The sequence below is a fragment of the Lobosporangium transversale genome (genome assembly GCF_002105155.1).
Source record: "Lobosporangium transversale strain NRRL 3116 chromosome Unknown BCR41scaffold_72, whole genome shotgun sequence".
Lineage (NCBI taxonomy): Eukaryota > Fungi > Mortierellomycota > Mortierellomycetes > Mortierellales > Mortierellaceae > Lobosporangium > Lobosporangium transversale.
In genome coordinates, this window is record NW_019029050.1 from 126389 (window position 1) to 153436 (window position 27048).

Genomic DNA, 27048 nt, shown 5'->3' on the forward strand with positions numbered 1-27048 from the left:
TACTGAAATCGAGGTTTCTACCCACTACCCTTTATCGTTGTTGCTGTTACTTTTCTTTTTATTCTAATAGTCAACCTGAGTCTGGCTCCGATCCCGCTCCTTCTTCGATTACTACAACTCAATTGGAAAATACAGGAGAATCTTCTCAACCTTCGCCGGTGTACAGGAACGCCGTTGACTACTTGGAAGCAGTTAAAAGGGCGTATATCACCAGGGATCAAAAAGTTTATGCGCAATTTTTAGATTCTCTGGCGCAATATCATAGTGGAATGTAAGTCAGGCACTAGCTGAAAAACTTTCAAGTGGCAAAGAAATATAGTATAAGCCAGGAACATCTCATAGCTGATCTGATTATACTCTTATTTATTACGTTCCTTAGCATTCCATTGGGTCAACTTGTCCAAACTGTAATGGGTTTGTTCCAAGATCAGCCAGAGCTGCTCATGGGCTTCAAAGACTTCCTTCCAGAAGCACAAAGTTTAATGAATAATTTAGTTCCGGTAATTATCCCGCGTCTTATCCTAAATGCTCTGGTCCTATTACATGAAATTTCATATTGACATTTACTCGTATGTTTTCTTCAATCTCGGCCCGTTATAAAAAAATCGCCCCAATAGCCCATGATGTACTCAGAATATGGGAATCGGATAACACCAGCACATTCGGATATGCCACCAAATATTTCGATATCTGGTATGATCCACAATCGTTTTCAGATAGTTCGCACGTCTCATCTTTGATTGTATCATAATCAGCATGGACTCTAATTTTAAAATATATATCTTGGATCACATTAGGCTTCAAACGTGCACGGGAATTAAATGAATTCTGGAGCGGGGATGCAGCAACAGTTTTTTTGAGCCAAGTCAAGGAGCGATCACAACTGGAGCCAGATATGTACCAGCACATGATTACTTTGCTCCGCAAATTCCAAAAGGACCATTCATATTCATCAGTATGTTGGATGGATTGACTCCAATGATAAAAATAAACGCCCTTTTATATATATGAGAAGGTAATCAATGGGCTAATCCCTTTTTCTGGTTTCTTTCTTTAGCTCTACTTCTATATGTCGATCATCCTACGGTACCACCCACATCTTCTTCAACGCTTTCAGAAATTCTTACCCGCCGTACCCAATGACACAGAAGTAACTGAGCCCAAAGTCATTTCAAAAGCGCCACCAGAAGAGCTTGTTATCTCCACAGACTTTATCGAGGCCAAAAATTTTGTACAAACTGTCAAGGTATGTATCAAATAGTCAGAGGCCAAGTTTACAGACTGCTTATATGTCGATATGATCATTTGAATTCACATCCTAATAATTACCATTTATATCGTTAACCACAAAAAAAAAAGCTTGAAGCCAAAAATGAAATGTCAATGTATGATCGCTTTATTGCAGCGCTACAAAAATATCAAAAAACAGGCTGGACCATTGATCAGGTTTACTCTGAAGTATCTCTAATCTTCTGGAATAATCCTGAGTTGCTCCAAGGATTCAAGAAGTTTATCTCCAGCGTTTCTCAAAATGATACTTCTTCGTTAAATAGACGATATGTTAAATAGCTGAATGGTCGTGCACACAAATAATAAATGTTTGCATAGACAGTCACAAAGGCTAGAGTCCCAGGTGACGTGGCTAATGTATACGAAGGACGCGAAAGGACGCGCAAGAATATCTCTGTGACATTACATTCTCTTCTTAACCTTTTCAAATACATCCATCGTCTTCAAACTTGCCCCCATTTACCTCTTTTTTTATTTTCCTCAGCAGATAAAAACAAGGAACATCCAACATGTTTATGACACGCTCAGAATACGATCGAGGAGTCAATACCTTCTCACCTGAAGGTCGTCTCTTCCAGGTTGAATACGCTATTGAGGCCATCAAGGTTCGAGGAAAAAAAAAAAAAAAAAAAAAAAAAAAAGACATTTCCCAATGTGTCTCTGAAGCCTATTTTGCTTTTCAGCCTTATATCTCTTTAGACGGATAAAAGAGAAAGACAATGAAGCAAATTAAGAAGACGGGACTCTTTTATATTCATGCGCTCACTTTGTATTTTTTTTTTTTTTTTAGCTTGGATCAACTGCTGTAGGCATCAAAACAGGAGAAGGACTAATTTTAGCGGTCGAAAAGAGAGTGACCTCGTCGTTGTTAGAGGCAGCCTCGATTGAAAAGATTTTTGAAATCGATACTCATATTGGATGTGCTATGTCTGGACTCACTGCCGACTCTAGGACTATTGTTGATCATGCACGAATTGAAGCGCAGGTTAGCAGAAGTGGGAAGGAGATAGTGACATGACTTTTTTTTATTTTATCATTTTTTAATCAGCTTTTCTCTGTTTTTTCAAATAGAACCATACATTCACGTACAATGAAAGAATCAAGGTTGAGAGTGTGACACAAGCAGTATGCGACCTTGCTCTGCGCTTCGGAGAGAGTGCGCGAGGCGAAGAGTCCATTATGGTGCGTTTAACATCAAGGACCTAAGAAAGATCTATTCATAGAGTTTTAATGTGGATAGAACTTATATGATACTATATGATCATTATCATTGTGGAAGCAAGAAAGAAGGAAAGAAAAAGGGAAAGAAACTAACGCGCTTTTGTCCTTTCCTATTCCTATATCATATGGGTTATAGAGTCGTCCATTTGGAGTTTCATTGTTGATTGCCGGTATCGATGAGACTGGGCCTCAATTGTAAAGTTTTTTTTCTTTCCCCTTATACCTAATTGGGCAGATTATGATATTTCGACAAATATGGTTGATGTATGGATATTGACGATAAATATATTTTGTACATGTACCTTTATTATTATTTATTGTATCACTGCTTATTCGCAGGTTCCATACGGATCCCTCTGGAACGTTTGTGTCCTATGGTGCAAAAGCCATTGGATCTGGATCGGAAGGTGCAGAGACAGAGTTGCAGGAGGAATACCATTCGTCCATGACGCTAGTGGAAGCTGAAACTCTGGCACTCAAGGTACTGAAGCAGGTAATGGAGGAGAAGCTCAACTCTACCAATGTCCAGCTGGCTTCAGTGACTAAGGAAAGTGGATTCAGTATTTACTCGGCCGAGAAGTTGCAGGAAGTTGTGAATCGTCTTTAAAGAAACAATTACAATCGAACATAAACATATATCCGATTCACGAATAAAGTGGCATATATTTGTCTCCAAAGGTTTTTTTTTTTTTTTTTTTTAATTAGCTAGCGCTGCCTATAAACTAGTTAGAGCGTTTTTTTTTTTTTTTTTTTTTTTTTTTTTTTAAAAAAAAAAAAAAAAAAAGACTACAAGATCACATTTTGGTGCCCGCTTTTTATATACATATATACAGCTTTGCTTGTCTCCTAAAATCGATCTTGCTCGTGTAACTTAGGCAGCTCGGTCCTTGGCCAGAATTTCTTGAACCACTTTGACCTTGTCTTCCATGTTCTGTTCAGCTTTGTCAGTCCTTGTTCCAATACGAATGCTAAAATATTAACGGGGAGTTTAATTTATGAGTCAAAAGAAAAAAAAAAATACGCCCAAGTTTACAAGATTTTTTTTTATTACGCAATTTGTTGAAGTTTTAATGTACCTGGTGGAGACTCTTGGGCATCCCATAGCATGAACAGCTTCGTGGCATTCTTTCATAACTCGACAAACAGCATCCCAGTCACCCTCAATATTCTTTTATTTTTTTTTAAAAAAAAAAAAAAAAAAAAAAAAAAAATAGTAATAGTAATAGTAATAGTAAAATTTAACATGGCTTGTTAGCCCTTCTTCCTCCTTCTTCCTCCTTCCCCTTCTTCTAGACTATGAAAGCCGTAATGATTGTTGTTTTTTTACTCGAATTATTATACAGTGTACTTACAGTGCCGTAGGAGTGCATGCTAAACTTTAAGCCTAATGAACGATTATCAAAAAAAAAAAAAAAAAAAAAAAAGTAGACTCTCCCTGAAAATTAGTTTTTACAAAGTTTTCAGGAGTCTAAGAGGAGGAAGAGGAGAGGAAGAGGAGAGGAAAAGGAGAGGAAGAGGGAAGGGGCGTCGAACTTGGTGTAAATAAAAGAGGAAAAAAAAAAAAAAAAAAAAAAAAAAACGGCTATCGCCGTTATTGAGAACAAAGGGCTTCAAATAAACATAGACGTTACCGCTCTTTTCAATAACCCGTTGACACTCTGCAATATATTCACTGACTGAGGCAGTGACGCCCATGGGAATAACGCAAAAATCAGCGATTGTGTGCATGGCTGCTTTCTTTTTTTGAATGAATGGATAAGACTGAAGAATTAGTGAAGAGTGAAAGAAGGAAAGAATTGAATCGAATCGAATTGAATCGAATTGAATTGAATGACCAAATGGGCTAGTTATTCATTTCCCACAGTCGTGAATATAGTTTGATCAGAGATCACGTTACCCTCCCAATCTCACGAAAACCAAAAAAACGCGTTTTCATAAATTTAATTTCGATATTTCCTTACAAGTCTAAAATATACCAAATGTTCGGAAACAACAGATCTGGCCAGTCAAAGGAAAATAACTTTTCCTCTGTCTCTCTCTCATCTCTTATTGGGGAAGATTCCAGAGGATTCTTACCTTCAATGACAACACTTGCTTTGTGATATGCGATTCATTTATTTGTTTGTTTATTTATTTCCAATGTGTTTCTTTTGAATACCTCGGTAGAGACGGAATCGAATCATATCTCTTTTAAGGATAAAGAAAAAGAAACCGGGTCAATCACATTTAAAGTCAATTCGTCAGTCAAATTGTAAATCCTCGAGAATCCCTTTATGCCCAAAATGTCATTAGTCATTCGATATAGTTTCTTTTATTTTATTAGTCGCTCTATGACTGATCTGGGTTGTTGTTACAAAAGTGATGGGATTTTTTTTTGTTTGTTTTTTTTTTTTTTTCTAAAAAACAAGCCCTTTAAAAGAAGTGGCAAGAGAATTTGTATAATTACAGAAAGTTTGTTACAAGAAAAGAGGGAAAAAAAGGAAAAGAAAGAAAGGAATGTATATATATAGGATGATGATGACAATGATGATGGTACAAATAACTGCTATAAACGCGTCCTCATCTTGTGAAGATTAAAAAAAAAAAATGGTGTGACATAAAAATTACGAGAATTTGTCACAAGAAAGTGTAGAAAAAAAAAAAAAAAAAAAAAAAAAAGCAGATTCAATGTACAAGAGCAAAACCGCGGAATGGCCTTTGAGCAAGAAGGCAAGAAAAAGAAAAAGGTTGATTACGTTAGATGAGGAAATCTCTCATCCTCTGTACCCTTCCCCCTTTCTCCTTCTCTCGTGATCCCTATTATTATTATTATTATTTGTGCTCAGGCAAAACATGGCATGTTTTCTTTGGACTGATGGAGATGGCTGTGGCGATGCATCATGACACTGCCATTCTTTTTAACGCTAAAGGTTGGACCATCTTGATCGTATTCATCCTCGCTGCCAGGACTACTGTTACTATAGCCGGCATTGCTGCTGCTACCGCCAATAGCCACACCAGAAAGACCTGAAGACCTTGAGCTTCGGGACACAGGAAGTCGTTCGTCTGAAGAGTAACCATCATCTGAATCCTGCAGCTGTTGTTGCTGTTGTTGTAACTGTTGCTCAATACGCCTGTTCATCTCCTGCTTCCAGTCGATGCGAAGTTGCATCAACTCTGTAGCTTCAGAGAAGGTCAGCTTTGCAGGCTCAAGAGCAGTACGGTCGTATTCGTCACCAGGATATGTGAATGAGATTTTAATGAACCTTGAGAACTGAACTGATTTGTTGTGAGCTCCGTTACTGCAAGCGTTGATATTTTCTTGTGACATTTTTTTTTCTTTTCTTTTTTGAGGGGGCGGGAGAGGATGTTACTGTTGGTTGTTGCTGTTGTTGTTATAGTTGTAGTTGTAGTTGTAGTTGTAGTTGTAGTTGTAGTTGTAGTTGTAGTTGTAGTTGTAGTGTAATGCTTTTTAAATATTGAGATCAGATATAATGATTAAGGGAAAGGATATTACTGATTTGTTTGAAATAAGAATGAAGAGAGAAAGAAAGAAAGAGGGAAATAATATATAAATATAAATGTATAAAAAATAAAAATAAAAAAAGTGTTTGAAAGAAGGTGTTTAATTCGGACTGATGAATTTTGCTGTGGTCCTTTTATAAGCTGCCGATTGATAGGATGATTTTGGCTGACTGGACAATTTCTGGATTGCTTATTTTGGGATTGACTCTTTGCTGTTATCCAACCTTAGTGCTGTTTGCGATGCCGTATGACGAACGTATCCGTGGGCTCGTGTACAGCTCAATCGGGAACGTACAATGACAGAAAAAAAAAAAAGAAAAGAAAAGAAAAAGAAAAAGAAAAAAAGGGCGCCAAGGGTCTTGTTGCAGATGGTTACAAGACAAGAGAAAGAGAGTGATACGATACGGAGCAGTAATATGAGAAGGAAAAATAAAAAAGATAAAGAAATAACAAAGTGGTTGGGCGAGAGTGGATTCAAAAAAAGGGATGTTAACAGGGGGGCTGACAAGAGTGCACCAGTCTAAGGAGCTTCTTGAAAGAACAAGAAAAAAGGGGAAGAGAGTAATAGAAATAGGATTTGAAGGTCCTCGTGCAAGTCGACTGACTGGAAGCGTGGGTGGAGGTGTGATAGGTTGCCAAAATGGGATTGCCTCTATCCTTTTGGTGTTTGAGTATGGGCTTTTGCGTTATGGGTGAAAGCTGAAAGTGGTAAAGTACTTTGGGCAATGCTAATGAAAGGATACAGAAAGAGAAAAAGAGTGAGTTGTAGAAAGAGATAAAAAAGAGAGAAGAGGGGAAAAAAAAGAAAAGAAAAGAAAAAAATCGGGGGTTACAGAGCCAAGTGGAGGGGGTTTAAGTAGGTTTTTCTTGTACATGTAGTATTGTACGCGAATGCATTTGATGGATGACAACCTGCAAAAGAGCTCTTCCAGTCAAAAGCGAGAATATTCCCCTTTGTTTGTTTGTATTCACCAGCAGGGTTGTAAATAAGAGAGAGAGAAAAGAAAAATAGAGAGCACAACTTACTCCAGCTCCAGATTGTGTCTGTTAGTCATATCAATCTGTTCACCCAATTCACAAGAAGAGAGGGGAGCATGCTTTGCATATTCGTTGGCTTGTGCGACCATGCGAGGAGAGGGGAAATGGCATCAAACTACAACAACAAGTAGCAAGACAGCTTATACAAACACCCAAAAACGGACACAAACAACCATGCTTATGATACACAGTGAGCTCTCCCCTTTCCCTCCTGGGTCTCGTCCTTGTCTCTTTTTTACACCCTTCGGTGCTCTGTGCATGTCCATGATGTGAAAAGAAAAACGTTGCTCATAATAAAAAAAAAGAAATCTAATCCAACAGCCTCCGCATTGGCTACATGAACTATAAACATACCAGTTTTGCTTACTCGCCTCTGTTTTTCAGTTCACAATGTGGGACAAAAATAAAATAAAACAATGGTCGCCAGGTTAACAAGCCTTTTTGCAAAAAATATACTAGCATGTATTTGAATAATTGATCCAAGGAAAGAAAAACACCGACCATCCTTAACATAAAGAGATACAGTATATACATTTATACAAATGCATGATACACATATATACATTCATCTATATAGTCTATACGATATCAATCTGAACAAGGTCACCAACACGATTGAATTGTGGTGATTGATGGGGCGAGGAATAAGTTCATAACACCTAAATGCCTGTACATCCTTTCATTCTTTCTCTCCTTCTCCTTCTCCTTCTCCCCTCTCTCCCCCTTCTTTCCCTCTTCTCTCTCCTTCTCTCTTTCTCTCTTTCTCTCTTTCTCTTTTATCTTGTACGAGGATGGAACACGGAACAACGTTGATAGTCTAAACCCTTATAGTAAGTATTAAAAAGATCACCAACTACACTAGCTAATGACTTCCTAAAGACAATCGAGCCCAAGACCTTATTCAATGAAGAGTCTGATCCCAGAACCCAACAGTCTAGTGAAATCTCATATCTGAAACCATATGATTTAAACAAGGACGTGTTGATAATGAACGTCATAAAGTGGCGGGAAGAAGAAAAAGGAAAAAAGATACTGTGCTACAGTACAATACTGAAAACGCAATGAGTGGTAACATCTTGCACCACTCTCTGATTCTGTTTACTGGAAATAAAAGGAAAGCCTGATTCCCGTCCACCATTTCAACTTTTTTTTGATAAGGTTTTTCTTTTCTTCTTTCTTTTTTTTTTTTTTTCTGCATCTTCACGCACGCAACAATGTATATACATTTGTATATAAAAATATTCATATACTCTGCTTGCAGAAAAAAAAAATCATATTAGGTTATAGCTAAAGAGTCCTATCAGTCCACAACTTACTATAGATGTAGATTGGAATGGGAAGCACAGCACTGAAAAAAAAAAAAAAAAAAAAAAAAGGATATAATGAATCGGTATAAAGTCGCAAAAAAGAATGTGAAAGTGGAAAGGGCAAATAGGGGAATGATAAGGTTGTTTGCGTTGGAGTAAAAACGCACATGTAAAAAGAGGCGCAAACTACTACTGCTGCTGCTGTTGTTGTTGTTGTTGTTGTTGTTGGAAGAAAGGAAGGAAAGGAAGAAATAGGGGAAGCAGGAACAACCGAGCATGATGATGAAGGTTCGGGCCACGGACAATGCACATTTCAAAATATTCCTGACTATGTCAGGCACAAAAGAACAAAAAGATTGACTATTTGGAGTCATTGCATGACATAAATAGCACTGTTCCTCTCCTCGTCCCTCTCCCCTGGCCATTGTGCTCAGGTCGATCATTTCGAGGAGTATTACGAGTATTTCGAGTATTACGGAATACAGCAGACAGAACGATGACTGTGCGCTCAATCAAGCTCTAAATGATTATGCTTAGGAGCCATGGCTTTATTTTTGTTTATTGCCTCATTCATTAATTCATAAAAAAAAAAGAAAAAAAGTGTAGATCCTAGAGAGCCTTTTATTTTGATATGAATGGATACAAAACAAAATGAGTATTAGGAACAAAACTAGGAGCAGAGGACTAAGGTCGTGACCAGTCTCGATTGTGTTCTTTTTGTCCATTATGTCGTTTGATACTGTTATCTCTACCTATTTGCCTACACCTTTCTACGCTCTATCAATGGGTGCATGCATGAGTGCATGTATATTTTTTTTTCCCCCTCCTATCTGCACTCTCTACCAAGAGCAAAAAAAAAAAATTATACGTTTATACATTTGTGAACCAGCTAATCTCATCCTTGCATCCTTGCTTTCATGCGACATAAACAGCGCTACGCTCTCCCTTCTACCTAGAGCACTTGTTCTAGCTTGTCTCTAGGCCCATAGGCATCTCCTCGCTCGATTATTCCTTGATTGCAGATTCACAATTGAAAAAAATGAGATTATCAAGTGTTCCTTCCCTTGTACCTGTTGAAAAAGCATGGGGGTAAACTTTTTCCTTTAAAGAACTTTGTGAGTTTATGAGTTTGTGTCGTTGTTATAGTACATACACGGCTCGGTGCGTCGTTTCCAAGTGACTGATTCATGCAACATGCATATATCGTTTATGCACAAAAAAAAAAGATGGGGCCACGTTGTGCAACTAAACTATTGATGTATACATCCATTCAATTATATATATATATATATTATCTGTACAACCTTTATTTTATTCAAAGCCTTTTTTTTTTCTGACAAATATTTGTTTGTGCATTATGTTTATTCATGCCATGGTTGCACAAGCGTATCAAGAAAAAAAAAAATTCCTATCCAAACTGCCCATCGAGCTCTTTTTTCCTCTCAGCTCGTCGACTCTTTTTTTTATTTTCATAGATGCAAGAGAACTTTGGGAACGCGTTTTTCTCTTCTTTTTTTTTTTTTTTTTTTTTTTTTTTGTTGTAGCTTCATACAAGACCATAGAAGAAACATATACCATACACTGGCCATAATTATACTAGAAACTCCTTGTAATGAGGATAGATATCGCATATTCAAACGGCTTCTAGTGTCCCTTCAATGCGTATGTTTTTATGAATATTCAAGTTCCCGTTGCATTGGGTTTGTATAGTTACAAGTATAAAAAAAAAAAGAGAGCTTATAAATATACCAATCGTGGATGTATTTCATGAATATGCCACTATTCAGGGGAAAGAGAAAGGGGAGAGAAAGGAGAGAGGACAATGGGATGGTTGATTGTTGATGTTTAAATATTACCAAATAAAAGTAAACAGCAAGTGTGCTGTTCCTTGGCAGCAGTTTTTTCCCACAGTGCCTCTTTCATTCACATCTAAAATCTGACCGATCTCACATGCTTTCCTTGGTTCCCGCTGTCATTCCAGCCCATGCAATTATAGAATATATAGGTTACTTTCTGCCGTCTTCCTTCAATTGCAAAACGCTTTGATGCCCTTCAATTCATACAGTTCCAAGAAATTCTTTTTATTTTTATTTTTTTTTGATAACGAGAACCTACAGGGTCATGCAAGATCCGCTGTCAGTGTTGATTAATTATTAAATGGATTATGTATACCATGCCAATTTCTAAATAACTTTACATATACTTCCTTCTTTTTTATATTTGAGAACAAGCACTCTTAAATCTATTTTTTTTTTTTCCTCCTGGATAGCAAGCACCCACAAGGTCATTTAGATGTTAGTTCTATAAATTTAAATCTATACAGTAGCTTGCAGTTGAGGAAAATCGCAAATAAAAGAAGACGCGACAGCTTTTTTTTTTTTTTTATTTTTTTAATTTTTTTTTTTGGCAACTGGGACCCACCCGGTCGTGAGGATTTATAAGAAATAGCCTCTATAAATCAGTAAATGGGTTGCCTTAGAAGACATGACAACTCTTTTTACCACAAGTAAAGCAGTTGTTGTAAATAGTAGGTGTATCTTTGCTTAAGGGACAAAAAGATAGACACAAAATCAGGAAAGGATAGTACAAAGAGTGTCAACAAGAATAACAAGAGAAAATAGAGGCAAATAACCTTGACGACAAACAGCGCCATAGGATGCCAAAAGAGAAGATGGGAGCTTTATAGATGAGCTCACAAACTGAGTTACCGGAAGACGGGAAAAGATAAATGGCAAGGGTAAAACTAAAGCTTATGGGTACTAAAGGCCTGTGGGTAAAACTGAAGACTTTATTGAGGAAGAAGTTTGGCTTTTATAACTTACCCTACAGGCCTGACTGTGGTGCTTTCTAGGTGAGGTGGACTCACCTATAGCTTAAGGCTTTGCACAAAGGTTCTTTTTTTTTTTTTTTTTTTTTTTTTTTTTTTTGATAACAAGGACCCACGAGGTCATGTAGGATTTATTTAGATGTTAGCTCTATAAATGGGTTGCCCCATTACTGGGGTCGCAAATAAAGCGGTATCCAATAATCGACCGAAGCCGCATCGTCATACTGCCACAGTACTACATCCTGTTCATAAACCACATCAGCATTGAGTAGACTTCCTTGGTCCCAGAGGACCTGTGGCACGGCTCTACTCCCTACTTGGCCTGTTGTGCGCGAAGGTCATCCTTTAGCCGCTGTCCTCAATTATCAAAAATTTACAGCTTTCCAGGCGCTCCATAATCGCCAATTCCACCTGCTGCCGGTAGCTTGCCGCCACTCGCCGGTCTGCCTCAGTCCTGATCGCCTTCACATCTGCTGTTCGTCGTTGTCCCTGGTGAGAGCCAAAGAATTCACCTCTGCTACGTCTGTGCCTCCCAACACAGTTGCGTCCCCTGGCGCGTTTGCTCACAGAGGTGATACCATTGTCTCTTTCCCAGTTGACGGTGACTTTGCAGCGTCTGTTCCAGATTTCAGTCCTGCCGAGTTCCTCGATTGACTTGACAAAGCGGCAAACAATGTACCTTGAGATCGATGCTGTGGTTCTGAAGATCGTCTTCCATTTTTGTATCAGTTCCTTCGGCACCAAACCGTGGTACAAGTCTTGGACAGTCCAGTGGGCATGCTCACCCTCGTTCCTCCGTCCCATATCCACATCTTCCTCACCAAACAGAGTGCTCGCATGTCGAATCTCTCTGACGCCCTTGAACATCGCTTCCAAAGAGCCCCAAATCACGTTGTCGGCTACAGGTGTAAACGAGGGGCCTCCTTTATTCAGGTTTGGCTCCTGTGTTTTCCCTTGTTTGTCTTCCCAGAGCTTCTTCTCCTTCACTAATGCTCTTTTGCCATCCTTCGTGATGAGTTCTATGGCCTGCTTCCAACCTTTCAATTGCTCGTCCAGTGTCATGGGACATCGCCAGAGGTGTTCTATGTCCTCCTGCTCCTGTTCACACATCCTGCAGATGTCAGTCTCATACAGGTCCGGTCGCCACTGCCTCATATAAGTGAGTGTAGGAAGCATACCATGGACCTTCTTTATTCTGTGCGCTCTCTTGTGACAATCTGCTGGGCTGGTGAAGAGGCCTCTAGGCGTGTTGCCATCGTGAAGAATATGCAGGCTTGCTTTCCATTCTACTTCTCGCCAGTCTGCAATATAATTCCTGACTCTGTTCTGAGACGCCCACAAGTAATGTGTTCTCACTGCTGATTGGAGTTTTAGCAGGTGTCTAAGATCATCCTCCACCACCTCGTTCTCGAAAATAGCGTGACAGCGCAGATCGTTGTGTTCCAGTCCTTTGATTGTCCACATTTCGCTAAAATGAGCATCTTTGGCGGCTTGGTCTGCCCTTATATTGCCTCTATTCCCAGCATGGCCCTTGACCCATTTCACAGTTACCTTCCCGCCCTGCTTAAAGAGCGCTCTCGAAATGGCTGCCTACCACACTGCGTACTTGGATCGCAATCGCTGCCGTTCAGTGCTTGCTTCTCGCTTTTGAGCAAGGTCCTTGAACTGAACCACTACCGCCATGTTGTCTATGTAGACAGTCGTTGGAACGTTACGGGGACTGACTAGAATGGCTGCGTACAGTCCTACTAGCTCTGCCTTGGTGGATGAAGCATACCCATCGACTCTACCTGAAACTACATTTGAGAAGCTTTCTGGGCCTATCTGAGCCACCACCCCGAAAGCCATCCGCGCCGCCCTTCTTCCTGCCTCTTCAAGGGACCCATCGGAGTAAAGTGTTAGCTGACTCATCGTTGATAGTTTCTCTCTTTGACGCAGTATATTGTCCATGTCAACCTGTGGGATCTCTACACCTAGGCACTCAGAGGAGCCAAACCACCGATGATGACCCTCTGGGATTTTATTATTCCTTGTTCTTGAGGAGTCCATCTCTTCTTGCGCTTTCGTCCTGAGCCTCCTATCGAGAGCTTGTTCGTCGAGTTCATGGCGTCCACGTATCTTGTTTCGCTCTTGTGCTCTACGTCTTGCTCGGTTGAAAGCCGCTCGTCGTCGCTGTTCTCTTCTTCCTTGTTCATCGAGCCTTTGAAACCTAGCCTGTAACCGTAGGCGTTCTTGACGGCGAGCTCTTTCGATAGCCTTCGAGTGTGCGGCTTCTTGCTTGGCTTGCACCCACTGTTCACGTCGCCACACTCTCCTTCTCTCCGCCTCTTCTTTTTTCCTCTCTTGCTCTATTTTTCTTAGCAACCATTGCTCCCTCTTCCCTCTTTCCAAACGGTCGCGAAATTGTAACATTTTCCTTCCTTGAGGATCTTTCCACAGCCTATGCCTCTCGTTAGCTTCGCGCTCTTTTTCTCTCAAACGCTCTCTTTTTTCAAAATTTTCTCGCAAGTATTCTTTTTGGAGTTCGCGATCAGACTCAGTGTATCCTTCATACTCCTGCATACCCTCTTGTATGTAACACTGTGCTCTTCTTTCTCTTTCCTCCCGCTGTTCTACACTTAGGGGATCAAGTGGCTCTCTGGGGTCTTCTTCCACGTCACTGAGGTAACTTATATATCCAACTTCATCATCCTCATCATCCTCAGTGGGCTGCTCCTCCAACATATTGTCTTCTGTGAGTAGTTCATCTGCTCTCTCATTGTTTTCAGCCTCATTTAGCTGTTGGAGCTCCCTTAAATCTCTCTCTTCCTCTTCGTCTAGTCTCTGAAGAATGTTCTTTTTGTCTCTACACCATACTTCGGTAAAGTTGTGTGTGTAAAGGGACTCATGAAGGGCATTTTGAACATTGTGGAACCATGCTGGAGATGCCTTTGGGTCTCTCCGAGTGTGGAAGGCTTTTTTTTTTTTTTTTTTTTTTTTTTTTTTGATAGCAAGGACCCTCAGGGTCATGGGCCGCTGAGTGCGGAAGGCCTCATCTGGTCCACTTCACCGGTCCGCATCTCTACTCCTTAATCTGTCACTCGATGTTGATGTCTTCCGTATTAAATAGTTTAGATCCAGTTCGATTTTGTCGTAGAGCATCTACTAGTGATCTCTGGAAACTAGTAGGTAATGATGAAAAATGAAGAATTGGGCAAGAGCCTCGTGGTTTTGGGATACGATAGTGATCCTAAGTAATGCTTTGAATGATTTTGAGGATGCTGCAAAAGGGCATCGATAATAAGAAGATTTTTTTTTTTTTTTTTTGATAACAAGGACCCACGAGGCATCGATAATAAGAAGAGAGATCTTTAATAACTGCTAATTTTCTGAGAATTCATAATGAGAATAATGAAGATAAACTCACCTGCAAAAGGGCATCGATAATAAGAAGAGAGATGCCGTTTTTGCAGTGAAGGAAAAAGCTTTTTTTTCTTTTTTTTTTTTTTTTTTTTTTCCTGTTAACAAGAACCCACAGAGGTGAGGAATTTTATTTCATAATCTCGCTCTAAAGTAATGATATCGCCCTCAACTATGAAACAAGCGAAACTCTCAAAGTTCGCACGGGATGGCTGTGAAGAGCCAATTCGTATCCATGTTTTTCTCTACCAATGTACACCGTGATCGGTACTCGAAGTCCATCCTTCCGATGTGGCCTGTTGCGCCCGTGAAAAGCCGCGGAGGCTGGCGTGCCGACTCTAGCTAAGGACGACTTTTAATTTTTTCTATTCGATCAAATCCACTGGCATGTGGACCCAAATCTTGCGGAATTGGTCTGAAATTTCTACTTTGGACTCCGTCAAACTTTGTGATCATCGCTGTCCTAGTCAAGTGGGTGGATGGGGGGATGTGCTGCCAGATGTACCGCTGGTTCGGCTGGGGGGTGGAATATAAACCTAAGACATGTGGCCAGCCAGGCGACTTAGGGTAGTGCACCCACGATCTTAGCCTTAGCGGAGAACACTAGGCTGTCTCGGAGAGAAAGTATAAAAACTCAAGCAAATCCCTGACCTGGCACATGTTTGCTTCACTTTATGTGCCTTAACCAGGACTCGAACCCGGCCCCTGGGCTAGACAGGGGGGTGCCCTGACGAGTATACTACTCAGCCATTGGGCTTGTTTGCTCTTGCAGTGAAGGAAAAAGCTACTTAAATACTATTTAAAAATGGTAGAAAATAGGATGATAGGAAATAAATAAATTGAAAGGAAATACATATTTAGGTAAATGAATAGGCGTCATTTACGACAATTTTCAGGCTCTTGTGGCGCAATTGGTTAGCGCGTCTGACTGTTAATCAGGAGGTTGGTGGTTCAAGCCCACCCAGGAGCGTACATTTTGCTGGTAGCATTTTATTCGGGGTGATGATATTTGCACGGCCCCGTACAAATAGTAATTTTTACCATTATTTGGCAGCCTATTTTTTGCGGCAGCAGCTGGGCTGCCAAATAATAAAGCTGTTTGCACGGGGGTTATTATCCCAGTTTTTTAATTAAAACCCGCCTTTAATTGGTGGGCTTCCTCTAAATAAAAATGTCAATAGACAGGAAGCATTAGGATCGCATAAATATGTTGATGTGCCTCACTGGATTGTAGCTGAATATCACGATCAAAAACAGGATTGTCCTCAGTAAACGAGATACGAGAGTTTTTACAGATATAATAAGAAATAGGCTAAATAACGCTAGGTAGGTTGCCAAATCATGAGGGTGTTCCTTGACAGCTGGGCTGCCAAAAAAAGTCTTCAAAGTTGACTATATTTGGCACTTGGATTGCCAATTAGATTAATCCAATATCTTTTTCCATGAAGGTTATTTGCACAGGAGACGGAAGTAGTGTAAATCAGTGTGTACGTTGGTCGTGCGGATAATTTTTTTAGATTATTACATGGGGGGGGGAGGGGGCATGCGAGTAAGGTGTGTAAGGACCATGCAGATGTCTTTTCTTCAAAGAATGAATTTACAAGAGACACGTTTTTCCACGATACAAAGCGCATTGTGGTGACATGAAGTAGATGAATCAAGAGAAAAAGAGCTCCAGAGAATGGGCACATACATAAACATACTCCTCAACTTCCTTCAGCTTCTCTCTTGTTCCCAACTTCTATCACTTACTTTCATTACTCCTTCCACTCGTGCTCCTTAATTGTATTCTTCCTTTAACATTTATTCTTTCACAAGAACGCTGTATCTCTAGTCATTCGTTCCTTCACTGCAAGATTGGTGGGGAGATGATCTTTACACATAGGAATGGCTAACCTATAGGAAATAGGATGTCCGAATAACAGATGGTATCAAGAAGGCGACGACACATCTCAAGCCAATCGAACCGAATCCTTCTACTCGAAAGGATGTGGATTTTGAAGCGGTATGGGTAGTACTTGAATCTTGGGGATCTATACTTTATCCTCTTCCCAAAGGACTCTGACACGTACAAAGTCCTATCATGGATGCATGGACGTAGAATGCTCCAGTTCTTTAAAATCCTAATAGAGCGATGGTTGCATAGGTTTTCTACTACATTCACTTGCTTCTTGTTCCTTTATGGGGACAAATATAGCGCATTTGCTTCGGACGATGAGTATTATGGGTCCGGCAACTATGATAGTGATGAACATCGATATCGATCAAGACTACACAGCATGCAGCTCGTAGGACTGCGGCATGTGTGGCAAATACGGTTACTAGTTTAAGTGATCCCGAGTAAAGGATGGCCACTAGTCGCTCTGCCCTTGAAATGTATGAATAAACTTCAACTGATCTTTTTATTTTAAAATCGGATACACGCGTGTATTTTCGCTAGTTTAATGTCCGTGCCGTGCCGCGGTTTGATGCTTTATTGCATTCTATCTGAAAGAAAAACGAGTGAAAAAATTATTCTTCGTCACCAAGGATGCAATGGCTCGATGGCTGGTTGAGTAGATAGCGGTTAGCCACCTCCTTGACATCATCGCTTGTAACTTTGAGAAGCTGTTCACGACGGCTGTTGTAAGAGAAAGAAAGAGAGAGTATCATTAGTCAAGTGTTCAGGAGGCATTTCCTTGTTATCTCGAGGGCCTTTTGTTTCATTCTTCTAAAACTTACTTTTGACGCATTTCATCTGTGATACCCTCCGAAAATATAATCATTCCTTCTTCAGCTGCACTGACAGGGGTATCCATGCGTTGGAAGATTGATAGCTTTGCTTCTGCCATCTCTTGATCAGAAAAGTCCTTACGATCCAGCACCCAACGAACAGAGTCTTCGTAAGTGCTTAGCGTCTTCTTGGGGCTAGGATCACGATAAGAATAGAATGAGAATAGACCGCCTGTAGAAGAGTAGCCGGCCCCACCACCATAGGCACCATTCTTTTCACGAATCTCACGATGCAGGAACAAGTTCGACATGAGTGAAGCAAGGATCTGAAGCTTTGCCCCATCCTCATGTGTGTAATGTACACCGCGCAGGCATTTTGCAGTGAAGTTGATACCATATGGTAATCCAAAGAAGGAATTTTCATACGATGGCGAGAATTCAAGCTAATAATTGACAATAAAATGGTGTTGATATTTTTTTTTTTTTTTTTTTTTTTTAAACACTTTAAATTAATCCATCTTACCTGGGAAAAAGATTTTACAGGGCTAGCATCAAGACGTGAAATAAATTGTCCGATAACTTTCTCATTGCTCGACATTTGATCATCTCCACAGGTAACGGCAAGTCTTAGGCTGGAACGCTTGATTGCCACGTTAGCAATCTCCTTTAAACGTTGCGATACTTCAGTGAGGTCATCCATTTGCGCAAGCGAATTCATGAATTGAACCTGAGTCATACCACCATAAATCTCAGAAGCATACTAGATAATAAAAACAACAGTATGCATTAGCTTCACATGTAAATATTTAACGCTCATACTATTATTTGTTTATATCCAAAATGACTTACGCCAGCAGGTGTCAAGCGCGAACCAGCATTGGTTCTAGCAAATGCATGTCCAGAGTCTGCAACGGAATTGGAGAGAGCCGAAGCATTCTACAAAAACAATTGAGGTCGATCGAATTAAATTCAGTGCAAAGCTTGAACAGATTTCTCTTTGATACACGCTCACGTACCCCTTTAATCAAAGTTCTGAGCTTGTCGGTATTGTCAAAGTTTGTTTCGCTAATGAGCGCGCCCATAAGATCGTACATACGATCTTGATTCCTGTCCAAGCAATAAGAGCTGAAGGACAGGCCCTCTTCAGTCCTGTCAATTGCTATATAGTTCATGATCATAGAAGGGAAATAAGTAAGGCAAAATGGCTTTAATAATCATGTACAATACCGCATCAGCTAGAATACAATCAAGCCAAGCAGAAGTATAACTTACTAGAATGATTCGTGGAAAGGAAAGGCGCAACACGGACTCCACCTGTGTGTAGCCTGATCTCGTCATCAATCTCACTCATTGCACGCTTATGCGTACCGAGAGATGTTAGAGAATCAGCGAAAAGCGGTAGATATTTCTTTAGGTCAGGGGTAAGTTCTGAGATGACACTGATCCCTCGGAAATAAGTGATACCGTTGGTTGAGGTGGGTCTCCATTGCACGGGGACGCTGTTTACGGCGCTATGTTCCAATGAAAAGATCTTTGTCTTCTTCGAAATATCATCTACTTTTAAAGTCGGAAGACATGAAACATCCTCAATCTTTTCTTGGTTCTTGAGCAATGCCTGGCCTTGCTCATAGATAGCCTCCTTGTCTGCCTTGGTTAGAACACTAGTCTTGCCCATAAGGCGCGTCATCTCGTTAGCTGCGACTTCTGCTCCATAGTCAGTGCTGGGAACCATAGTGAATACGAGTTTGTGTGGGTTATTCAACAAGTACTTGTTTATCAAGTTTTGGAAGAATGGACCAGATGAAATCTCGGATTTTAAACGATCAATGTTCTAGGGTACAAAAGGCTGCGTGTCAGTCTAGGCAGCGACTCTGAAAACAATACGCATTATATTTGTTATGTTTGCTAACCTTATTAAGCTCTAAAAGATCCAATGGATTACAGCCATTGAACCAGCCAGACGAAAGTCCTTGCATAAGACCCATTCCAAAAAAGGATGTTTTCTGTTAAAGAAGATAAAATTAATTGGTGTACTTTCCGAGTGGAAAAGAGCGTAAACAGCATTGACTCTATTTGAACCGATTTCATACATGTTTCTGTCCAAGCTCCATCTGGTGAACAATGGCTTCGACACGCTTGGGGTCGACGCCTTCTTCTCTGACTTTTTCAAGGACTGCGATGATGGTCTGTTCTACCTTGGGCACATTTTCTACTTTCATCCCTTGAACGCCAAATGACAGTGAGCTCATCATGGTTGACCCATCGTATCCAGTGTTCGAAGAGTATTCTGACCCCAAATCAGACTCGATTAGAGCTTTGTACATTGGTGAGGCATGGCCATCTGTAAGTAAATCTGAAAGGATTCTGAGGCCAAACCCTTCAAAAGTATCCTAAACCCAATAAACAAAAGTGTTCGTCAATTTTCCCCGTATATCTCACGGATGTTCTTCATTAGTATCGCATCGAGGAGATTTAAACGCGTACAGTAGCCTTATTTGCAAGAAAAGAAACTGACATCTTGGCTTGCTTTTCAGGGGGCGTCACTGAGAAAAAAAAAAAAAAAAAAAAAAAAAAAAAGTCAGTCAGATCAATATTCGAAAGGTTATGCAACACTCTATCCCATATACTTCTTCGGAATATTTGCGTACTAGGATCGACAGGGCAGGTTAGATTGATTCGCCGAGGGCTCTCGAAAGGCTTGACGACTTTATCGACGACTGGAGGCGTGATTGGAGAAAATTCATGTAGCTTTGAATTGATAGCCTCAAGCGTATCCTCCAAACGAAAATTGCCATAACTGTAGAATTTAGCGTTACTTGGATGATAGTGAGTTTTGTGGAATCGAACAAGTTCTTCGTGTGTCAGATCCGTGATATAAGCAGGGTCCCCTCCACTGTTATTAGCATAAGTCGTTCCAGGGAACATGAACTGCTGCATCTTTGACCAAAATAAATATCCTGAATCTGCCATCTGTCCCTTCATCTCATTATACACGATCCCTTTGAAAACAATCGGGGAACTCTTGTCTAGAATCAACCAGCCCATTGAGACAAATTTTACGGTTATTATCCAAAGTCAACTTTTGACACCGACAATATCCAATCTTTAAATAATAGACAAAACAAAAGTACCATTGGGGTCTTCATGTTCTAGCCTCCATCCTTCTTGCTTGAAATCCAGCTCCCTGAGATGCGGAAAGAATGCAGCGTCCATGTAAACGTCCCTCAAGTTCTTATAGTCAATGGGATTAGTTGTTGAAAACGGATACAAAGTGTAATCACTTGCTAGTCAATCGATATTTGAATATATTGTGCGTAAGCACGTCGATTCAAGCCCAATCAATATTAATGACAATCATTGAAATGAACTACAAACAAACCTGTGAAAGCATTCATAAACGTAGCCATGCTACGATTCAACATCTTGAAGAACGGGTCTCTCACTGGAAAAGATCGACTGCCACAGAGTGTCGTATGTTCGAGAATATGGGGAACACCCGTGCTATTTTCTGGAGGCGTGGCAAATCCGATGCCAAAGACGTTGTTGGAATCATCTCGGGAGATATGAAGATGCTCTGCTCCTGTTTTCTCATGCCTTAGCCGAATAGCGTCGAGTTCCAGCTCCTTAATGTGTCGAGTCTATCTCCGATTAACAAAATAGGTCAAATTTCCAGTATTTCTGTATAATGCGCATATTGATGGGATGGCATGATACAGCATCGGGTTTAATTAGACATGTCAACCATACCTCGAGCACTTTATATCCACACAGTGTTTTTCCAGGCTTCCATGTCTCTATAGTGCACAAATAAGCAACATCTCACAAGCGTCAGTTATTAGCTCTATAAGCTGCGTAGCCATATGTATCCATGCCTTCCTCGACGCTCACACTTCCATACCACTTGTGGAAAGAGTAGCAAGACCAGCTCTGTACGATTTTAAGGATGAGACTGGCGTGCGCGCAGTTATTTTCCGGATGGCTGCAACCTTTGCAGCAGCAAGCATGATTTAGTGCGTTTTGGTGAATGAAGTTGCGTCGCCGGACAAATATTAAAGAGTTTATGTCGAAAATTAAACAAACAGCATGAACAAGCGAGTCACATCACCATTCTAAAGTTTGCCTTTCCAGTGTGATGGTCCACAAACAAAAGGCAACTCATTGAAATGAACATCTTGCCACACAAGAGGTAACAAGGAGTAAATCAAGGCAATAAGTGCAATATGCTTTATGAAGCGCAGCATACCAGGGAAAATATTGATATATTTATATTTCTATATATTTTTTTAATAATCTGTATCGCTTCAGTTGGCACGTTTATAACCAAAAAAATCGTGACCGTGTCCGAAAGGATGAAGCAGAAGCAGAAGCGAAGAACAAGAGGAAGGCCGAAGAGACATTAGCTGCAGTAAGACTTACTTCCACTGCCCATTAGCTATTTTCGTGAATGGAGCTATTTCAAGCCCGGAGCTGTATGATCTAACCCTTCGCGATCAAAAATCACCATAAGGATAGAGAATATAAGCTAAAGGTGCTAAGGGATCGAGCGAAGCGCCGGGTGCTCTCTAGCAATGACACTGAAATCCTTGACGAAGGGCAACCTAACTTGCTAGAAAAAAGAGACTCGAAGTCCATATCTAAGGATTCAAGAGCTCAACATGTCAACTTCTGGGCCGATTTAGAAGGGCGAGTAAGTGTATTACACAGTAATTATGTATAAAACATAGTTTTCTTTTCTTTTCTTTTCTTTTTTTTTGCTATTAAGCACCTCTTTGATTTTATCCATAATTCATTTAGGAGGCGGGCTATAATAACAAAGGAAATGAAGAGTATGAAGCAGAGAAAAAAGCAAAACTAAATAAGTTTGAACGAAAGTCGGGCATGTTTCTTGATAATGTCAAAGGTATTTTTTTTTTTTTTTTTTTTTTTTTTTAAAAAAAAATGCGTAGATAAAGATGCCGCTTTTAAGATACCAATTTGCCATATAAATACATAAATAGGAAAAGAACCATGGTTGCTTCCTACGTATTCTCAAGGGGACATCAGCAAAAAGTAAAGATCGAAAGTTTATTTCTCTGATATGGTGCCTGATCATTACCATAAAACTGATTCATAACACTAATATGGATGTATTTTACGATGTTATTTTTTTTTAAAGAGATCGAGACCATAATTTCAGCAAAGTTCGAGAGGATCCTATGAGTGCAATGAAATCAATGCTGGGAAAGCGAGACGAGCAACGTCTGAAGAAGTACAAGTCATCATCGTCACCGCATAAGTCAGAAACGAAGCGTTTACAGAAAGGAGACGAGCCATTGCAGCCAGTAAATACCCATCGTTTTGTTATATCCTTATCGAGGCTATCTCTTGGTCCTCTCATTCATTAGATTGTATTCTTCTCTTAACCATTAGGTCCACAAAGAGAAAGAGCTGAGCACGATCGAGAAACTGAGGAAGGAGCGTTTGGAAAGAGAACAAGCAGAGCAAACAAAAGTTCACAAACTATTGAATCCAGACTATGTAGACCCACAAAAAAGCCATGGATCTGTCGGTGCATATAGCCAACAGTTTAATCCAGAGGCAACCAACCTTGCACACTCATCCTCTGTTTCCATTAAACGGCAAGAGCGCAATCATGATCACTATCATGGTCGAGCGTATAGTAATAACGGAAGCGGTGGAGGCCTGAGGCATGACGAATATCCTCCAAGGGATATCCGCGATCGCTATTCACGCCCACGTCGGTATTAGAGTTATGTTGTAGCATAGTTGCGCCCTTCTAGCAGGACCTTTTGTAAAATATAGTCGTTTATTAATAAATATATAAAAATGCCTACCACTCCAAGTCAGAGACAGGACAGGCATTTAGAGTTTCGTCAGGGTGCGCGATACACTGTCCGTTCTTGACTAGATCGAAACCCCAGTAGTGCACACCACATCGAAGTGTCATGTCTGCACGTAAAACTCCCTAGAAGAAACACATGGTTACATTTAGTTGAGCAAAAAATGTATCAAAGTTAAAATGCAAAAAAAAAAAAAAAAAAAAAAAAAGAAACATACCCACTTGAGGAGATCTGCGTTAGCATGCGGGCAGTATCGATCAAGATCGAATGTTTTTGACTTCGTTTGGATACGGAGTCGACGGGGCGAATTAATATGAACGTAAAAACCTGGGCGATGTGTGCTCTTGAGACCCTTGGCCCTCAGCGAAGCTTCCTCAGGGCTTAGATCTTCCTCTATCTTCACGGACTGAGAGGCATTCTTTGTGTGCTCAACCTCATTTGTATTACTTTTATCGATTGTGTTCGATTCTGATAATTCAGACGCTGGATTGACCGAGAGAGTTGCAAAGGATTCTGAAACATTATCAATGGGTTCGGGTGTCGAGGATGGCGGTACTCCTACTTCTGTTCTTTCTTCTGTGTTCTCTTCTCCTTTTGTTATTGAATGATAGCTGCTGTTTGGAGATGTAGATGTTACTGTTGTTACCGCCAGACCTGAATTGACTTGCTGTGCTTGAGAGGATTGGCCTTCATTTGATGATATCATTTTTTTTTCCTTTTTTTTTATTCACTGGGAGTGGGGGTTGGAGGAACGAATTGGTGCAAGAAAAAGGAAAACAGAAGGCAACAAGAATTAATCGAGGCTCTGAGAGTGTGAATACGTAGATAAATTGCACAAGAGGAAGAGAGAGAAAAAAGAATAAAGACACAGTTCAGAGGAAAGTTTTTGTTTTTAAAATACTGGAACATCATGTGTAGCTAATATCCCACGCTCCCATTCAGATATAATCTAAATTTAAATTAAAATTTTGGTGTGCTCGGTCCTGACATTCCTTCAGAAAAATAGAGTGAGCGGTCAGGGATATCCATCTAATCCTTATTGTCTAGTTGCTTTCGAGGAAGGAGTATAAGCTTATGAAATACAGCTTGGTGAGAAGAGATATAAAAGCTGGAGACCCATCCAATGTGCATCAGTAGCCTCTGTAGAGGTCTAACTCTATGATTTCCCATCAATATTGCCGATTTCATTCTTTTGTACCATCTCTGCTCTCTATCCAACAGCCACTCCCTTCCTTGCCTTTTAAATCTAGCTGGTCAATGTTACCCTCAGTTTGTTATTACTGCTCACAGCAGGAATGTCCACTAAAAAAAAAAAAAAAAGAGCTTTATGCAACAATTCTGGCACGCAGCTAACACCTACTGCCGAGAATTTTTGTAGACGGATGTGCTGGCCAAGTGCATAATATACTGTCCTATACTCAATGTCGTTGCGTGACCCGTACATTTCCAAACCTCACCAACTCTGTCAGGATTTCATCCCACGCGTACTTGACATCGTTCCCGCTCCACTGGCTTGACTTCTGTATGGGTTCGATCACTCTCTGAAATTGTCACTCCTGGTTTGAGGCGATTATCTTTTCCAAATATTCAGATTTTGAACTCGCTCAGGGTTGAGGATACAAAAATAAATAATTCGAATAGTTCTATCCTGGAGTTCCTCACCCAAAATACTAGACATGGATACCAGCAACAAACTAACGGGCGGATCAGAAGCTCAACTGTGTTCTTCCGCCGTGAATATCAGTCTGGCTTTGGCAAGACGGCCCTCGAGGCATTGGCCTATCACTACTTTAGTTTATGAGCGTATTGTTTCTTGTGTAGAATCCAGATGGCATTATCTGTTGATCTGTACGGTTTTTAAAGTTAGTCCAGAAATTCAGGGGCAAAAGATTAGAGAGGATGGATACAGGAGACGAAAATAAGCAGAACTTACAAATTTTTTGTGGGTGTGCCGGCACCCAAATACTTGTGTCTAGCGTCGTGCGCGCTTTGCAGCCGGAGCAGGCGACTCTTCCGTGGGCTTGTACTTTGCAGGCCTCTCTTGTCTCTCAATTTGAGCAAGACCGATTCTTGCGATGTTTTCCACCCCTACTGCGTCACGGTCGAAGAATACCTTACATGCCCGGCAATATTTAGAGCGAGGGTACACCGTCTCTAAAAAGCTATCACAGAGGGGTCGGGGACAGCGGGCGTTGGTGTAAAATTCGTGCGCTCCTACAGTGAAGTGTCCTCGCGCTTTGACCTAAGTGTTTCAAATGGCAGTCGTTTATTAGCAAGGGTTCTATGGCTTTCCAGCTTTTCTTACTTTTTTAAAAAAAAAGCCATACCTGTGTGACAAGATGTCTCGTTATAGCAGTGTGCTTGCTGGGAACTCCTTTACTACTTTCAAAGGACCCTAGGCCGACGACAAGCACTCCTTTATCCCCAAGCATCTTCAACACTCGCTGTACCGCGTAGTCGAACGTAGCTCGTTGAGCCTTTCGTAGGTCCCATTTTTTTTTCAGATGCCATCTGGATTCGTAGAACTCTTGAAGCACATCCAAATTCGTTGATCCTGTCTGTGTCTGAGACTCCCCGTTCATCCATTGAAAGTACTCATTATACGTATCCCTTCCAAACACAGGGATGGCGCTCTCAACCTCAATCATTGCTTTTTCACGCTTCCTTTTGTTCTACAGGTAATTGAAGCGGAGGACAGGGAGGTACAAGAACCTGCTTCTCACCTTTACCGTTTGCCGCAAGTTAGGGTTGTGAGGGTCCAGCGAGGAAAACGTAAGGGCATTAACAATACCAGGATCACATCCGACGATAGTTGTGGTGTTTGCGGATGGGCATCGCCCTGGTTTGTTGAATGTGAGCTCAACGTTTTCAAGCAGCTTGGAGCTCCTCTTCCAGTTTATGTTTGCGTAGTCTTCATCTGTTAGGTCTTCACCGGCCGCCTTTGAGCACGTCGTGTTGAGAAATCCCTGAGAAAGCTCCAGTTTTTGGCTGGGGCCTTCTTCATCTACGTCAGACTGCTGCTGTCTCTTCGTCTGGGTTGTGTCATAGGCAAGTAGATTCAGAACTAGACCGTTGGTAGAAATCGTTCCTTTGAGTTTGAACCGAGTTAGATCTTTGTCCTGTGACTGCAGGGATACTTTGTCTTGATATCCACGAACCATGCGATCACCTCCAATGTCACAAAAGAGAGCCTGTATCAAAACCCCTTTTGTTCCCTGTACACACTCATACATTGCAGTCTTGGAAGATTATTGAGAGGCAGAATACGCTCCAGCAGCTGCTTGGTATCTTCGTTCGCCCAGAGGATGTCAACTAGGGCGTGTTCAGACAGATACACATACCCGGGTGACCAGGGGGCGTAGGAAAGTCTGAGTATTTTTTCACTTTTTTGTTCTCCCGCAAAAAAAACTCAATGTCGCTCATATCTTCGTTTGTTTTCTCGACATCAAACTAAGAAAAAAAAAAAAAAAAAAAAAAAAGGTGTGAATAAAGAGCATTTGATTGCAGAATATGCATGAAAATACCCTACACAAGCTATACCATTGCGTTCCTGTAGTGCTGCCTTAATGATGTCTGTACTTGGCCCATTAGTAAGTCTGACGCTCTTGGAAATGTGATCTTTTTGGGATCAAAGCCTTGGACGTCCCCCAATGTGATGTCTATTCCTTTATTGGGGAAAGTTCAGTGGTGGCCTTGAAATGTTCATAAGCGAGGTGATGTGGGCGTTTCTACCGCCTTTCCTTGTTTTTTTGCCCTCGCGTAAGCTGAATTGGGGCCACCTTGACCACTCAAAAGAAGGGTGGCGAGACGGAAGGAATAATCATTGCTATCCAAGACCTCGTCCAGTGCCTTTTTCCTCGACTTTGCTGCCCCTGGTAACCGCATGATCCTCTCAATGTCCAAGGCAATC

At 40.8% G+C, this 27048-nt stretch overlaps 8 protein-coding genes and 1 non-coding gene across 9 annotated transcripts; 4 read left to right on the plus strand and 5 right to left on the minus strand.

Moving 5' to 3' along the window:
* Positions 1-668: 668 nt before the first annotated feature.
* On the plus strand, positions 669-1569 carry BCR41DRAFT_375624 (hypothetical protein; the record flags this gene model as incomplete). Its single annotated transcript, XM_022026972.1, has 4 exons — positions 669-693; positions 798-955; positions 1058-1246; positions 1360-1569. The coding sequence occupies 4 exons, from the start codon at positions 669-671 to the stop codon at positions 1567-1569; spliced, it is 582 nt and encodes a 193-aa protein (XP_021875719.1).
* A 122-nt stretch (positions 1570-1691) lies between these two features.
* BCR41DRAFT_343062 (nucleophile aminohydrolase) lies at positions 1692-3185 on the plus strand. The gene is made up of 5 exons (XM_022022315.1): positions 1692-1895; positions 2081-2275; positions 2362-2472; positions 2648-2706; positions 2851-3185. Exons 1-5 carry the CDS (start codon positions 1800-1802, stop codon positions 3116-3118), a joined length of 729 nt encoding a protein of 242 aa, XP_021875720.1. The 5' UTR covers positions 1692-1799; the 3' UTR covers positions 3119-3185.
* Positions 3186-3297: 112 nt separating this feature from the next.
* On the minus strand, positions 3298-4343 carry BCR41DRAFT_343066 (hypothetical protein). The gene is made up of 4 exons (XM_022022316.1): positions 4143-4343; positions 3864-3895; positions 3588-3679; positions 3298-3479 (listed from the first exon to the last, which is right to left on the minus strand). Exons 1-4 carry the CDS (start codon positions 4237-4239, stop codon positions 3383-3385), a joined length of 318 nt encoding a protein of 105 aa, XP_021875721.1. The 5' UTR covers positions 4240-4343; the 3' UTR covers positions 3298-3382.
* Positions 4344-5155: 812 nt separating this feature from the next.
* BCR41DRAFT_364481 (hypothetical protein) lies at positions 5156-6318 on the minus strand. Its single transcript, XM_022026036.1, has one exon. It carries the CDS (start codon positions 5819-5821, stop codon positions 5333-5335), a length of 489 nt encoding a protein of 162 aa, XP_021875722.1. The 5' UTR covers positions 5822-6318; the 3' UTR covers positions 5156-5332.
* A 9164-nt stretch (positions 6319-15482) lies between these two features.
* On the plus strand, positions 15483-15556 carry BCR41DRAFT_t157. Its single transcript has one exon. It is a non-coding gene; the product is annotated as a tRNA-Asn (tRNA).
* Positions 15557-16979: 1423 nt separating this feature from the next.
* Positions 16980-21476, minus strand: BCR41DRAFT_426622 (peptidase M16C associated-domain-containing protein). The gene is made up of 14 exons (XM_022030753.1): positions 21197-21476; positions 21046-21092; positions 20678-20936; positions 20430-20582; positions 19947-20324; positions 19783-19841; positions 19389-19688; positions 19209-19301; positions 18571-19129; positions 18315-18457; positions 18148-18234; positions 17822-18058; positions 17308-17741; positions 16980-17206 (listed from the first exon to the last, which is right to left on the minus strand). Exons 1-14 carry the CDS (start codon positions 21300-21302, stop codon positions 17098-17100), a joined length of 2964 nt encoding a protein of 987 aa, XP_021875723.1. The 5' UTR covers positions 21303-21476; the 3' UTR covers positions 16980-17097.
* Positions 21462-23046, plus strand: BCR41DRAFT_401974 (hypothetical protein; the record flags this gene model as incomplete). The annotated part of the gene is made up of 7 exons (XM_022029264.1): positions 21462-21484; positions 21604-21703; positions 21806-21985; positions 22093-22198; positions 22296-22347; positions 22454-22619; positions 22708-23046. 7 exons carry the CDS (start codon positions 21462-21464, stop codon positions 23044-23046), a joined length of 966 nt encoding a protein of 321 aa, XP_021875724.1.
* Positions 22933-23983, minus strand: BCR41DRAFT_390596 (hypothetical protein). Its single transcript, XM_022028248.1, has 2 exons — positions 23356-23983; positions 22933-23263 (listed from the first exon to the last, which is right to left on the minus strand). Exons 1-2 carry the CDS (start codon positions 23842-23844, stop codon positions 23129-23131), a joined length of 624 nt encoding a protein of 207 aa, XP_021875725.1. The 5' UTR covers positions 23845-23983; the 3' UTR covers positions 22933-23128.
* Positions 23984-25084: 1101 nt separating this feature from the next.
* BCR41DRAFT_364493 (hypothetical protein) lies at positions 25085-26505 on the minus strand (the record flags this gene model as incomplete). Its single annotated transcript, XM_022026037.1, has 4 exons — positions 25085-25380; positions 25466-25810; positions 25835-26343; positions 26370-26505. Coding segments are annotated over 4 exons (1260 nt in total), but the record flags the coding sequence as incomplete, so codon positions are not given.
* Positions 26506-27048: the final 543 nt, after the last annotated feature.

What these genes read in the sequence shown, in the direction of transcription:
- BCR41DRAFT_343062 (XM_022022315.1), top strand. Translation starts at nt 1,800, where the DNA reads ATGTTTATGACACGCTCAGAATACGATCGAGGAGTCAATACCTTCTCA. An exon ending in ATGCACGAATTGAAGCGCAG is followed by an intron (nt 2,276 to 2,361) that starts GTTAGCAGAAGT and finishes TTTTTCAAATAG; the next exon opens with AACCATACATTCACGTACAA. An exon ending in GATGAGACTGGGCCTCAATT is followed by an intron (nt 2,707 to 2,850) that starts GTAAAGTTTTTT and finishes GCTTATTCGCAG; the next exon opens with GTTCCATACGGATCCCTCTG.
- BCR41DRAFT_343066 (XM_022022316.1), bottom strand. Translation starts at nt 4,239, where the DNA reads ATGCACACAATCGCTGATTTTTGCGTTATTCCCATGGGCGTCACTGCC. An exon ending in ACGGGTTATTGAAAAGAGCG is followed by an intron (nt 3,896 to 4,142) that starts GTAACGTCTATG and finishes ATCGTTCATTAG; the next exon opens with GCTTAAAGTTTAGCATGCAC. An exon ending in GCATGCACTCCTACGGCACT is followed by an intron (nt 3,680 to 3,863) that starts GTAAGTACACTG and finishes AAAAAATAAAAG; the next exon opens with AATATTGAGGGTGACTGGGA.
- BCR41DRAFT_364481 (XM_022026036.1), bottom strand. Translation starts at nt 5,821, where the DNA reads ATGTCACAAGAAAATATCAACGCTTGCAGTAACGGAGCTCACAACAAA.
- BCR41DRAFT_426622 (XM_022030753.1), bottom strand. Translation starts at nt 21,302, where the DNA reads ATGCTTGCTGCTGCAAAGGTTGCAGCCATCCGGAAAATAACTGCGCGC. An exon ending in AACCTGCCCTGTCGATCCTA is followed by an intron (nt 19,842 to 19,946) that starts GTACGCAAATAT and finishes TTTTTTTCTCAG; the next exon opens with TGACGCCCCCTGAAAAGCAA. An exon ending in TTCTTGCAAATAAGGCTACT is followed by an intron (nt 19,689 to 19,782) that starts GTACGCGTTTAA and finishes TATTGGGTTTAG; the next exon opens with GATACTTTTGAAGGGTTTGG.
- BCR41DRAFT_390596 (XM_022028248.1), bottom strand. Translation starts at nt 23,844, where the DNA reads ATGATATCATCAAATGAAGGCCAATCCTCTCAAGCACAGCAAGTCAAT. An exon ending in ACGCAGATCTCCTCAAGTGG is followed by an intron (nt 23,264 to 23,355) that starts GTATGTTTCTTT and finishes TGTTTCTTCTAG; the next exon opens with GGAGTTTTACGTGCAGACAT.